The sequence below is a fragment of the Camarhynchus parvulus genome, unplaced genomic scaffold (assembly GCF_901933205.1).
Source record: "Camarhynchus parvulus unplaced genomic scaffold, STF_HiC, whole genome shotgun sequence".
Classification (NCBI taxonomy): domain Eukaryota; kingdom Metazoa; phylum Chordata; class Aves; order Passeriformes; family Thraupidae; genus Camarhynchus; species Camarhynchus parvulus.
Window position 1 is genome coordinate 156959 of NW_022148358.1, and position 13103 is coordinate 170061.

General features: G+C 55.0%; 1 protein-coding gene and 1 long non-coding RNA gene across 4 annotated transcripts; both read left to right on the top strand.

The window, feature by feature from the left end:
• Nucleotides 1–1537: 1537 nt before the first annotated feature.
• Nucleotides 1538–8424, top strand: LOC115916632. 2 transcript variants are annotated; one of them, XR_004061617.1, is made up of 3 exons: nt 1538–1576; nt 6367–6664; nt 7983–8424. It is a non-coding gene; the product is annotated as an uncharacterized LOC115916632 (long non-coding RNA). The 2 variants fall into 2 exon arrangements; XR_004061618.1 differs by lacking the exon at nt 1538–1576 and adding an exon at nt 2912–2936.
• Nucleotides 8425–8841: 417 nt separating this feature from the next.
• On the top strand, nt 8842–12841 carry LOC115916631 (salivary acidic proline-rich phosphoprotein 1/2-like). 2 transcript variants are annotated; one of them, XR_004061616.1, is made up of 6 exons: nt 8842–8930; nt 9805–9876; nt 10828–10897; nt 11722–11783; nt 12399–12451; nt 12525–12841. XR_004061616.1 is itself a non-coding variant. In XM_030970345.1 (5 exons), exons 1-5 carry the CDS (start codon nt 10052–10054, stop codon nt 12715–12717), a joined length of 405 nt encoding a protein of 134 aa, XP_030826205.1. In that variant the 5' UTR covers nt 9998–10051; the 3' UTR covers nt 12718–12841. The 2 variants fall into 2 exon arrangements, 1 of the variants encoding a protein (XP_030826205.1); XM_030970345.1 differs by lacking the exons at nt 8842–8930; nt 9805–9876 and adding an exon at nt 9998–10078.
• The last annotated feature ends 262 nt before the right edge of the window (nt 12842–13103 follow it).

The following is a 13103-nucleotide window of genomic DNA, read 5'->3' on the forward strand; positions in this document are numbered from 1 at the left end:
TCATTGGGATTTTTTAAGTATTTTTATTTTTAACTGGGGGGCTTTTCTGTGTGGCAGCTCCTGGGGGAATTGGGTTTTTCATTGGGATTTTTGGCTTTTCATTGGGATTTTTGGGTTTTCATTTGGGATTTTTGGGTTTTTAATTGGATTTTTGGGGTTTTAATTGGGATTTTTTGAGTTTTTAATTGGGATTTTTAGGTTTTCATTGAGATTTTTTGGTTTTTCATTGGGAGTTTTTTTGGGTTTTTTTTTTTTTTTTTTAATTGGGATTTTTGGGGTTTTAATTGGGATTTTTGGGTTTTTCATTGGGATTTTTGGTTTTTTTGGATTTTGGTTTTTCATTGGGATTTTTGGGTTTTTCATTGGGATTTTTTTTTGTTTTTAATTGGGATTTTTGGAGTTTTAATTGGGATTTTTGGGTTTTTCATTGGGATTTTTGGGTTTTTCATTGGGATTTTTGGGTTTTTCATTGGGATTTCGGGTTTTTAATTGGGATTTTTTGAGTTTTAATTGGAATTTTTGAGTTTTTCATTGGGATTTTTGGCTTTTTCATTGGGATTTTTTTGTTTTTCATTGGGATTTTTTTTTTTGTTTTTAATTGGGATTTTTGGAGTTTTAATTGGGATTTTTTGAGTTTTTCATTGGAATTTTTGGGTTTTTCATTGGGATTTTTTTTGTTTTTAATTGGGATTTTTGGTGTTCATTTTGGGATTTTGGGTTTTGGTGATGATTTTTTTTTTTTAATTGGAATTTTTGGAGTTTTGATTGGGATTTTGGTTTTTTCATTGGGATTTTTGGTTTTCATTGGGATTTTGGCGTTTTCATTGGGATTTGGGGTTTTAATTGGGATTTTGGGGTTTTTAATTGGGATTTTTGAGTTTTTCATTGGGATTTTTAGGTTTTTCATTGAGATTTTTGTGTTTTTCATGGAGATTTGGGGGTTTTTCATGGGGATTTTTGGGGGTTTTAATTGAGATTTTTGGGTTTTTCATTGGGATTTTTGGCTTTTTCGTTGGGATTTTTTGTTTTTAATTGGGATTTTTTTTTGTTTTTAATTGGGATTTTTTGGGTTTTTAATTGGGATTTTGGGGTTTTTATTGGGATTTTTGGGTTTTTCATTGGGATTTTTGTGTTTTTAATTGGGATTTTTGGGTTTTCATTGGGATTTTTGAGTTTTTCATTGGGATTTTTGGGTTTTTCATTGGGATTTCGGGGTTTTTAATTGGGATTTTGGGGTTTTTAATTGGGATTTTTGAGTTTTTCATTGGGATTTTTGGGGTTTTAATTGAGATTTTTGGGTTTTTCATTAGGATTTTTGGGTTTTTCATTGGGATTTTTGGGTTTTTCATTGGGATTTTTTGTTTTTAATGGTGATGATTTTATTTTTCATGGTATATTTTTCCCCAGGATGCGCTGGGGGCAGCCCTGGCTTTCCTGTGGCCCTCGTCATCGCTCCCCAGGCCCCCCCCAAAATCCCCCGACAGCCCCCCTGGCGGCCCTGAAACGACCCAAAAACCCCAATCCCCCAAACCGGACGGCTGGGAGCCCCCGAACCTCGGGGCTCAACACCTCCGTGGTGAGTCTGGCGCCCCCCAAATCCCCCAAAAACCCCCAAAAATCCCCCCAAACCCCCCAAAAACCCCAAAAACCACCCCCAAAAACCACCCCAAAAACCCCAAATTGCCACAAACCCAGGGGGCAACACCCCGGCGCCGCCAAACCCCAAAACCCCCAAAAACCCCCAAACCCCCCAAAAATCCCCCCTAAAACCACCCAAAACCCCAAATTCCCCTAAAACACCAAAAACCCAAACAAACCTCGGGGCTCAACACCTCCGTGGTGAGTCTGGGGCGCAGACCCCAAAAATCCCCCCAAAAATCCCCCCAAAAAAACCCCCCCAAAAACACCCCAACCCCCAAACCCCCAAAACCACCCAAAACCCCACCCCCCAAAAACCACCCAAAAACCCCCCAAATCCCCTAAAAACCACCCCAAAAAACCCCAAATCCAAAAAACAAACCTCAAAACCACCCAAACAAACCCCAAAACCCCCCCCAAAACCCCGGAAATCACCCCCAAAAACCCCCAAAAATCCCCCAAATCCCCCTAAAACCACCCAAAAATCCCCCCCCAAATCCCCCCAAAACCCCCCCAAAATCCCAAATCCCCAAAACCCCAAATCCCCCCCACAGACCTCAGGGCTCAACACCTCCGTGGTGAGTCTGGGCAGACCCAAAAAACCCCAAAACCCCCAAAAAACTAAAACCACCCAAAAAAACCCCACACCAGCTGGGCTCCAACACCTCCCCCCCAAAATCCCCCCAAAATCCCCCCAAAAATCCCCCAAATCGCCCTAAAACCACCCCAAAAACCCCCAAAAACCACCCAAAAAACCCCCCCCTAAAAACCACCCAAAACCCCAAATCCCAAAACCCACAAAAAAAAAAAGTCTGGGGCCACCCCAAAATCCCCCAAAATTCCCCCAAAAATCCCCCCAAATCCCCCAAAAATCCCCCAAATCCCCCCTAAAAAACACCCCAAAAATCCCCTAAATCCCCCCTAAAAACCACCCAAAAAACCCCAAATCGCCCCTAAAAACCACCCCAAAAAACCCCAAATCGCCACAAACCTCGGGGCTCAACATCTCCGTGGTGAGTCTGGGGTGCAGACCCCCAAAAATCCCCCAAATACCCCCTAAAAACCACCCCAAAAACCCCAAATTGCCACAAACCTCAGGGCCCAACATCTCTGTGGTGAGTCTGGGGTGCAGAGACCCCAAAAACCCCCAAAAATCCCCCAAATCCCCTAAAACCACCCCAAAACCCCAAATCCCCTGCACCTCGGGCTCAACACTCCTGGTGAGCTGGGGCACAGACCCAAAACTAAACCCCAAAAACCCCAAATCCCCATAAACCTCGGGGCTCAACACCTCCGTGGTGAGTCTGGGGTTCAGACCCCAAAAACCCCAAATTCTCCTAAAAAACTCCCCCCAAAAACCCAAATTCCCCTAAAAACTCCCCCAAAAAACCCCAAATCCCCACGAACCTGGGGGCTCAACACCTCCGTGGTGAGTCTGGGGTGCAGAGACCCCAAAAACACCAAAAAAACCCCCAAATCTCCCCCCCTCAGCTGTTTGGGTTCCTGAACCTGGTGCTGTGGATGGGGAAGCCCCAAAAATCCCCCCAAAAAAAACCCCAAACCTCCCGCAGGTGTTCGGTTTCCTGAACCTGGTGCTGTGGACAAGGAAGCCCCAAAAACCCCCCAAAATGCCCCCAAAAACCCCCGAAAACCCCTGAAATTCCCATCATCCCTCCCACCCCGGGAAAAAACCCCAAAATCCCCAAAAAACCCCAAACTCCCCAAAAACCCAAAAAACCCCAAAAAAACCCCCAAAACCTCCCGCAGGTGTTCGGCTTCCTGAACCTGGTGCTGTGGACCAGGAAGCCCCAAAATCCCCCCAAAAACCCCCATATCCCCCCCAAAAAAAACAACAAAAAAATCCCATAAAATCCCAAAAACCCCAACCCCCCAAAAACCCCCAAAACCCCGCCCAAAAAAACCCCAAAAAAACCCCCAAAAACCCCAAACCCTCCCTCAGGTGTTCGGCTTCCTGAACCTGGTGCTGTGGATGGGAAGCCCCAAAAACCCCCAAAAACCGCCCAAAAATCCCCATAACCCCCCAAAAAACCATAAAAAAAAAAAAAACAAAAACCCCCAAAAAAACCCCCAAACCCCCCCTCCCTCAGGTGTTCGGCTTCCTGAACCTGGTGCTGTGGACGGGAAGCCCCAAAATCCCCCCAAAAACCCCCCATATCCCCCCCAAAAAAAAACAACAAAAAAAGCCCATAAAATCCCTAAAAAAAACCCCCCCCCCAAAAAACCCCCAAAACCCCGCCCAAAAAAACCCAAAAAAACCCCCAAACCCTCCCTCAGGCGTTCGGCTTCCTGAACCTGGTGCTGTGGACGGGGAAGCCCCAAAATGCACCCAAAAATCCTCCATAACCCCCCCCCAAAAAAACCCATAAAAACAAAAAAAGAAAATCCTAAAAAAAACCCAAACTCCCCCCAAAAAACCCCAAAAAAACCCTCCCTCAGGTGTTCAGCTTCCTGAACCTGGTGCTGTGGACAAGGAAGCCCCAAAAACCCCCCAAAGTGCCCCAAAAAAATCCCCGAAAAATTCCTGAAATTCCCGTATCATCCCCCCCAAAAACCCCCGCAGAAAAAAACCCCAATCCCCCCAAAAAACCCCAAATTCCCCCCCCAAAAAACCCCCAAACCCTCCCTCAGGTGTTCGGCTTCCTGAACCTGGTTCTGTGGACCAGGAAGCCCCAAAAACCCCCCAAAAACCGCCCAAAAATCCCCCATAACCCCCCCCAAAAAAACCCATAAAACAAAAAAAAATCCTAAAAAATCCCCCCCCAAAAAAACCCCCAAACCCTCCCTCAGGTGTTTGGCTTCCTGAACCTGGTGCTGTGGACGGGGAAGCCCCAAAATCCCCCCAAAAACCCCCCATATCCCCCCCAAAAAAAACAACAAAAAAAGCCCATAAAATCCCTAAAAAAACCCCAACCCCCCAAAAACCCCCCAAAACCCCCCAAAAAACCAAAAAACCCCCAAACCCTCCCTCAGGCGTTCGGCTTCCTGAACCTGGTGCTGTGGACGGGGAAGCCCCAAAATGCACCCAAAAATCCTCCATAATCCCCCCACTAAAAACCCATAAAACCAAAAAAAAAATCCTAAAAAAAAACCTGAACCTCCCCGCAAAAACCCCAAACCCCCAAAAAACCCAAAAACCCCAAAAACCCCCAAACCCTCCCTCAGGTGTTCGGCTTCCTGAACCTGGTGCTGTGGACCAGGAAGCCCCAAAAACCCCCCAAAATGCCCCAAAAAAATCCCCGAAAAATTCCTGAAATTCCCGTATCATCCCTCTCCCACCCCCGCAGAAAAAAACCCAAAATTCCCCCGAAAGAAACCCCAAAACCCTCCCCAAAAAACCAAAACCCCCCCAAAAAAAACCCCAAACCCTCCCTCAGGTGTTCGGCTTCCTGAACCTGGTGCTGTGGACGGGGAAGCCCCAAAATCCCCCCAAAACCCCCCATATCCCCCCCCAAAAAAAACAACAAAAAAAGCCCAAAAAATCCCTAAAAAAAAAACCCCAACCCCCAAAAAAACCCCCAAACCCCCAAAAAAACCAAAAAACCCCCAAGCCCTCCCTCAGGTGTTCGGCTTCCTGAACCTGGTGCTGTGGACGGGGAAGCCCCAAAATGCACCCAAAAATCCTCCATAATCCCCCTAAAAAACCCATAAAACCAAAAAAAAAATCCTAAAAAAAACCCTGAACCTCCCCCCAAAAAACCCCAAAACCCCCCAAAAACCCCAAAAACCCCCAAAAACCCCAAACCCTCCCTCAGGTGCTTGGCTTCCTGAACCTGGTGCTGTGGACGGGGAAGCCCCAAAATCCCCCCAAAATCGCCCAAAAATCCCCCATAACCCCCCCAAAAAAACCCAAAAACCAAAAAAAAAAAAAAAAAAACCTCCCCCAAAACCCCAAAACAAAACCCCCCAAAAACCCCAAAACCCCCAAACCCTCCCTCAGGTGTTCGGCTTCCTGAACCTGGTGCTGTGGACGGGGAAGCCCCAAAAGCCCCCCAAAAATCCCCGAAAAATTCAAAGCCCATAAAATCCCTAAATCCCCAAAACCCCCCCCAAAAACCCCAACCCCCCCCCAAAACCCCCAAAACCCCCACCCCCAAACCCTCCCTCAGGTGTTCGGCTTCCTGAACCTGGTGCTGTGGATGGGGAAGCCCCAAAATCCCCAAAAACCCTCCATAACCCCCCAAAAAAACCCATAAAAAAAAATCCTAAAAAAAACCCTGAACCTCCCCCCAAAAAAACCCCAAATTCCCCCCCAGAAAAACCCCAAACCCCCCCCAAAAAAGCCCCCAAACCCTCCCGCAGGTGTTCGGCTTCCTGAACCTGGTGCTGTGGATGGGGAACCCCAAATTCCCCAAAAAAAACCCCAAAAATCCGCCATAACCCCCCCCCCAAAAAACCCATAAAAAAAAAAAAAAATTTTAAAAAAACCCAACCCCCCCCCAAAAAAACCCCAAAACCCCGCCAAAACCCCAAATTCCCCCAAAAAACCCCCAAACCCTCCCTCAGGTGTTCGGCTTCCTGAACCTGGTGCTGTGGATGGGGAAGCCCCAAAATCCCCCCAAAAATCGCCCAAAAATCCCCCATAAGCCCCCCAAAAAAACCCATAAAACAAAAAAAAAAATCCTCTGAAACCCCCCCAAAAAACCCCCAAAACCCCCCCCAAAAAAAACCCCAAAAAAACCCCAAAAAAACCCCCAAACCCTCCCTCAGGTGTTCGGCTTCCTGAACCTGGTGCTGTGGACGGGCAACCTTTGGTTCGTGTTCAAGGAGACCGGCTGGGGGGGCCTGGGGGCCCGCGCCCCTCCCCCGGGGGGGGTCCCCGAAAAAGCCCCGGCCCCGGAAGGGGGGTACGGCCCCCCCGAGGGGGGGTACGGCCAGCCCGGGGGGGGCTACGGCCAGCCCGGGGGGGGCTACCAGCCCGACTACGGCCAGGGGGGGTACGGGGGGCCCCCCTCGGAGGGGGGGTACGGCCAGGGAGCCCCCACCTCCTTCGCCAACCAGATGTAGGGTGAGCGGTTTGGGGGGGTTTGGGGGGGGTTTGGGGAGGGGTTTCGGGGGGGTTTGAGGGGTTTTGGGGAGGGTTTGGGGGTTTGGGGGGTTTGGGGGGAGTTTGAGGGGTTTGGGGGGGGTTTTGGGGGCTGTTTTGGTGGTTTCGGGGGTTCGGGGGGTTTGGGGAGGGGTTTGGGGGGTTTGGGGGGGTTTGGGGGGTTTTGGGGGCTGTTTTGGGGGGCTTTGGGGAGGAGTTTTGGGGAGGGTTTGGGGGAGTTGGGGGGATTTGTGGGGGTTTGGGGTGGTTTTGGGGGATTGGGGGGTTTTGGGGGAGGGTTTTGGGGGGGGGTTTGGGGGGGGTTTGGGGAGTTTGGGGAGGTTGGGGAGGGGTTTGGGGGGTTTGGGGAGGGTTTTGAGGGGTTTAGGGCGGGGTTTGGGGAGGAGATTTGGGGGGTTTGGGGGGGTTTTTGGGGGGTGTTTTGGGGCTTTGGGGGGGAGTTTGGGGAGGGTTTTGGGGGCAGTTTTGAGGGGGGGTTGGGGAGGGTTTTGGAGGGAGTTTGGGGGAATTTGAGGGGGGATTGGGGGGGTTTGGGGGGTGTTTTGGTGGTTTTCGGGGTTTGGGGGGTTTGGGGAGGGTTTTGGGGGTTTTTGGGGGTTTTGGGGGGGTTGGGGGGGGGTTTGGGGGGCTGTTTTGGGGGTTGGGGGGTTTGGGGAGGCTTTTGGGGGGGGTTTTGGGGGGAGTTTGGGGGGTGTTTTGGGGGCAGTTTTGAGGGGGTTGGGGGAGGGTTTTGGGGGGGTTGGGGAGGGTTTTGGGGAGGGGGTTTGGGGGGTTTTGGGAGGGGTTGGGGGGATTTGGGGGTGGTTTGGGGGTTGGGGAGGGGTTTTGAGGGGTTTGCGTGGGGGTTTTGGAGGGGAGTTTGGGGGGAATTTGAAAGGGGGATTGGGGGAGTTTAGGGGAGTTTCAGGGGGGTTTGGGGGGTTGGGAGGGAGATTGGGGGGGCTTGGGGAGGTTTTGGGGGGATTTGGGGGACTTTTGGTGCTTTTTGAGGGGATTTGAGGAGACGTTTGGTGGGGTTTGGGAGATTTTGGGGGTGTTTTGGGGGTTTTGGAGGGTTTGGGGGGTATTTAGGGGCTTGGGGGGGGTTTTGGGTGGTTTGGGGGGGAGGTTTGGTGGGTTTAGGGGGTCTGGCTGTTTTGGGGTGTTTTGGGGGTTTTGGGGGTAATTTTGGGCGGGGGGGGGTGTTGTAAAATTTGGATCCCCCTCCCCAATAATACCCCCCGAGTCCTCCAAGCCGCCAGGGGGCGCCCTGACCCTCCCCCTTATCTCCTTTGCCCAGGTCCTCCCCTCCAGCAGGGGGCGCTGTGCCGAAGAGCCGCCCCGCGCGGCGGCGATCGGGGGCGGGGCCTGGGGCTGAGCCACGCCCCCAAGGGGGACGGGACCGTGGAGTGGGCGGGGCTTGACCCCTCCCATAGAACCCCCGCCCCAATGAATCCCCTAAAACCCCCCCAAAACCACCCAAATCCCCCCAAAATCCCCCTCACAGCCCCTCCCCCACCTCACGGCCGTGCCAAAGCTGCCCTTCCCGCCCCCCCCGGCCGTGCCCCTCCCCCACCCCACGCCCTCTCCCCCTCCGTGTCTTTGTGCCGTGATTGTGACGTTTTGGGGGCGCCCCCGGCTGCCCCCCCTCAATGCCCCCCCCCAAACAAAATAATGTGGGGCAGGGCCGGGGGTGGGGGGCGGGGGCTGAGCCCCCCCTGGGACCCCCCCGGAGGGAATAAAAGATGACGGTGACACCGCCAGGGGGGGTCCCCACATTTTTTTGGGGGGGAACTTGGGCCCTAAATTTGGGGGTGGTCTCGGGGGACCCCAAATCTTGGGGAGGAATGGGCGGGTCCGGACCCCAATTTTTTGGGGAGGGGGTGGTCTTGTGGTCCAGGTCTGTTTGTGGGGGGGTCTGGGGGTCGTGACCCCACATTTGGGGAGGTATCGAGGATGGAGATGTCGAATTTGGGGGGAGTTTGGGGGTCCGAACTTCATGGGAGGGGTTGGAGCCCCCCAAACTGCCCTGGGACCCCACCCTAAATAAGGAGCGGGCGTGGTTTAGTGTAGACCACGCCCACAACACCAAATAAGGATGTGGGTGGGGCCTAGAGGTAGCCACGCCCATAAGCGGTCACACCCACACATTAGGGCGGAATCACTCCGTACAAGGTGGTGGGCGGGGTCTGTGGTGGTCACGCCCCCTGCCCTGAGTCATTCCCAGCGCGGCCCCGGCGGAGCCAAGGTACCTGGACCCCCCAAAAACCCCAAAAAAAGCCCCAAACTCCCCAAAAACTCAGGGGAGACACCCAGAAACCCCACCAGGGCCGTGAGGGGACCTCGGGAACCCCCGAAAAATTCCTAAAAAACCTCAAAACCCCCAAAACTGCGGGGGAAAACCCGAGACCTCTCCCAGGGCCGTGAGGGGACATCGGGAACGTCCGGGACCCGCCAAAAACTCCACAAAACCCCCAGAAACCCCCAAAAACTCACGGGGACACATCCAGAACCCCCACACGGCGCGAGGGGACCTCGGGAGCTCCCAAAAAAACTCAAAGAAACCCCAAACCCCTCAAAACTCAGGGGGAGACCCTCAGACCCTTTCCCCAGAACCGTGAGGGGACCTCGAGAACCCCCAAACCCCGCAAAAAACCCAAAAAACTCAGGGGGAGACCCCCCAAAATCCCCTCCACAGCCATGACGGGACCTCGGGACCACCACAAAACCCCCCAAAAAACCCCAAAACTTAGGGGACACCCTCAGATCGCACCCACCCAGAGCCGTGAGGAGACCTCGGCACTCCCGAAAAACTCCTCAAGAATCCCCTCAAAAAACCCCAAAAATTCATGGAGAGACCCCCCAGAACAGAACCACCCCCAGAGCCGTGAGGGGACCACGGGACCACCCAAAAACCCCAAAGCCCCCGGGAAGACCCCCCGAACTCCCCCTCCAGAGCCGTGAGGGGACCTCGGCACTCCCCGCGGGATCCCCCAAACCCACCCGGGACCCTTCGGGACCTCCCAAAATCGACCGGAGACCCCTGTGGGACACCCCGAAAAACACGGGGGACCCCCAGGGACCCCTGAGACCCCCAGTGACCCCCTCGGACCCCTCCCCAGCCATGGAGAGTTTTCGGGGCCTCTCGGACCAGGAGCTGCTGGAGAAACTGCAGAGCCGGCGCGGACCCCTCGGTGGGCACTGGGAGGGACTGGGGGGGATTGGGAGGCACTGGGAAGGGATTGGGGGGCACTGGGGGGACTGGGATGGACTGGGAGAGATTGGGGGGATTGGGGGGGACTGGGAGGGGATTGGGGAAAACTCTGATGGACTGGTTTGGACCGGGATGGATGAGGAGTAGTAACTGGGATGGACTGGTTTGAGCTGGGAACACTGGTTAGCAGTGGTTTGCGCCGGGAGGGGTAACTGGGAGCACTGGTTTGCACTGGGAGCACTGGTTTGCGCTGGGAGGGGTAACTGGGAGCGCTGGTTTGCACTGGGAGCACCGGGAGGGGTAACTGGGAGCGCTGGTTTGCACTGGGAGCACCGGGAGGGGTAACTGGGAGCGCTGGTTTGCACTGGGAGCACCGGGAGGGGTAACTGGGAGCGCTGGTTTGCACTGGGAGCACCGGGAGGGGTAACTGGGAGCGCTGGTTTGCACTGGGAGCACTGGGAGGGGTAACTGGGAGCGCTGGTTTGCACTGGGAGCGCTGGGTTTGCACTGGGAGCACTGGCGGGTTTGCACTGGGAGCGCTGGTTTGCACTGGGAGCACTGGGAGGGGTAACTGGGAGCGCTGGTTTGCACTGGTTTGCACTGGTTTGCACTGGGAGGGTAACTGGGAGCGCTGGTTTGCACTGGGAGCACTGGGAGGGGTAACTGGGAGCGCTGGTTTGCACTGGGAGGGGTAACTGGTTTGCGCTGGTTTGCACTGGGAGCCCTGGGAGGGGTAACTGGTTTGCACTGGTTTGCACTGGGTGCACTGGGAGGGGTAACTGGTTTGCACTGGTTTGCACTGGTTTGCACTGGGAGCCCTGGGAGGGGTAACTGGTTTGCACTGGTTTGCACTGGTTTGCACTGGGAGGGGTAACTGGTTTGCACTGGTTTGCACTGGTTTGCCCCGGGCTGACCCCGTGCCCCCCCTCAGGGCCCCCCCGCAAACTCTACGAGAAGAAATTCTACGAGTTCGAGACCCGGCGCTGGAGGAGGGGGGGCGGGTCCGTGGGGGGGTCTCGGGGGGCTTTGAGGGGTCCTGGGGGGGTTTTGGGGGTGTCCCGTGGCATATTGGGGGTCCCTGGGTGGTTTTGGGGGTCCCTGGGGGGGCTTTGGGGGGTCCTGGGACGGTTTTGGGGGTGTCCCGTGGCATATTGGGGGTCCCTGGGTGGGGCCTGGGGGTTTGGGGGTCCGGGGTTTGGGGTGTCCTGTGGCATTTGGGGGTCCCTGGGGGTTTTTGGGGGGGGGGTCCTGGGACGGTTTTTGGGGTGTCCTCCTGGGGGCTTTTGGGGCAGTTCCTAGGGTTTGGGGGGTGTGCGGGGCGGTTTTGGGGGTCCCTGGGTTTTGGGGGTCCTGGGGGGTTTGGGGGGTCCTGGCGGTTGGGGGTTTTGGGGGGTCCCTGTGGTGGGGGGGGTTTGGGTTGGGGCAGTCCCTGGGGGATTTTGGGGCATCCTAGGAGGGCTTGGGGAGAGTGCTGGGGCGGTTTTGGGGGTCTTGGTGGGATTTGGGGGGGTCCTGGGGGGTTTGGGGGTCCCTGGGGGAATTTGAGGGGGTCCCAGGGGGCTTTGGGGGTCACCGGGAGGGTTTGGGGGTCACCGGGAGGGTTTGGGGGTCCCTAGGGGGGTTTGGGGGTCCCTGGGGGTGTCCTGGGGTGCTTTGGGGCTATTTGGGGAGGGGGACAATCCTTGGGGGGGGGGTCTTCTGGAGAGATTTAGGGGGGCCCAGGGAGGATTTGGGGTCCCTGGGAGGATTTGGGGGGGGTCCCAGAGGGGTCCTGAGGGGTTTTTGGGGTCTCTGCGCCCCCCTCACCCCCCGTGTCTCCCCCCAGATGATCCCGACAGCGACAGAGCCCCCCCAGAATTTGGGGGGGGGGCACGAGCGTGGCAGCCTGTGAGGAGGGGGAGGGGATTGGGGGAAATTTGGGGGGATTTTGGGGAAATTTGGGCAAATTTTGGCAAATTTTGAGTGAATTTTGGGGTGAATTTTTAGGGGATTTTGAGGAGATTTTGGGGGGCTTTTGAGGGAACTTTGGGGGAATTTTTGTTGGAATTTTGAGGGAATTTTTGCGCAATTTCAAGGCAATTTTGAGGGAATTTTTGGGGGGAAAAATTGATGGAATTTTGAGGGAAGTTTGGGGGGATTTTGAGAGGATTTTGAGTGAATTTTGGGGTTATTCTGAGGGAAATTTCTGTGGATTTTGGAGGAAATTTAGCGGGATTTTGAGGGAAATTTGGAGGGATTTTGAGGGAATTTTGGGGGGATTTTGAAGGAGTTTGGGGGGAATTTTGAGACGATTTATAGGGAATTTTTGGGCGAATTTTGGGGCGATTGTGAGGCAATTTTGGGGGAGTTTTTTTTTTGCAATTTTCGGGCAATTCTGGGCGGATTTTGAGGTAAATTTGATGCGATTTTGGGGGAATTTTTCACACCTTGGGGTGGTCCGGTGTTTATTTGAGATATTGGGGGCGGAGCCTTCCCCCCTTACCCCCTCCCCCGCCCCCCCAGATTGTGGAGCGCCCCCCCAGCCCCTCCCCCACCCTGACGGATCACGCGGACAGGTGAGGGGGGGGGAGGGGCTGGGGGGGATTTTGGGACCCCCCCAAACCCCCCTAATTTATCCTCCCCCCCCAGCCCCCTGCGTTTGGAGCCCCGGCAGCCGCTCCGAGCCCCCCCGGGACCCCCCAAAATCTTCGCGGGACCCCCCGAGCCCCCCCCGGGACCCCCCCCCGGGCGCCTCCTCCCCCTCCGAGCCCAGCTGGTGGCGCTGGGGGTGATCGGGGGGGTCCTGCTGGGGCTGCTGCTGCTGGGGGGGGCTCCCGGCTGAGACCCCCACAATCCTGCCGGGACCCCCCCCCCCCCAAAAAAAACCCCTCCTCCCAAATCATGGGGCACCCCAAAATCCTCCCCAAAACCCCTCAGGATGCTCAAAATTCTCCCCAAAATTCAGCAGGGACCCCCCCCCCCCCGCCTCAGGACCCCCAAAATCCCTTTGGGACCCCCCGAGGATCCAAAAATTCTCATGGGACCCCCCCCCCCAGGATCCCCAGATTCTCGTGGGACGCCCCCAGGACCCCCAAAATTCCTTTGGGACCCCCCCTTCCCCCCTGGATCCCCAAAATCTCCTCGGGATTCCCCCAGGATCCCCCAAAACCCCCTTGGGACCCCCAAAATCCCTTTGGGACCCCCCCCAGGATCCTCAAAATCCGCCTG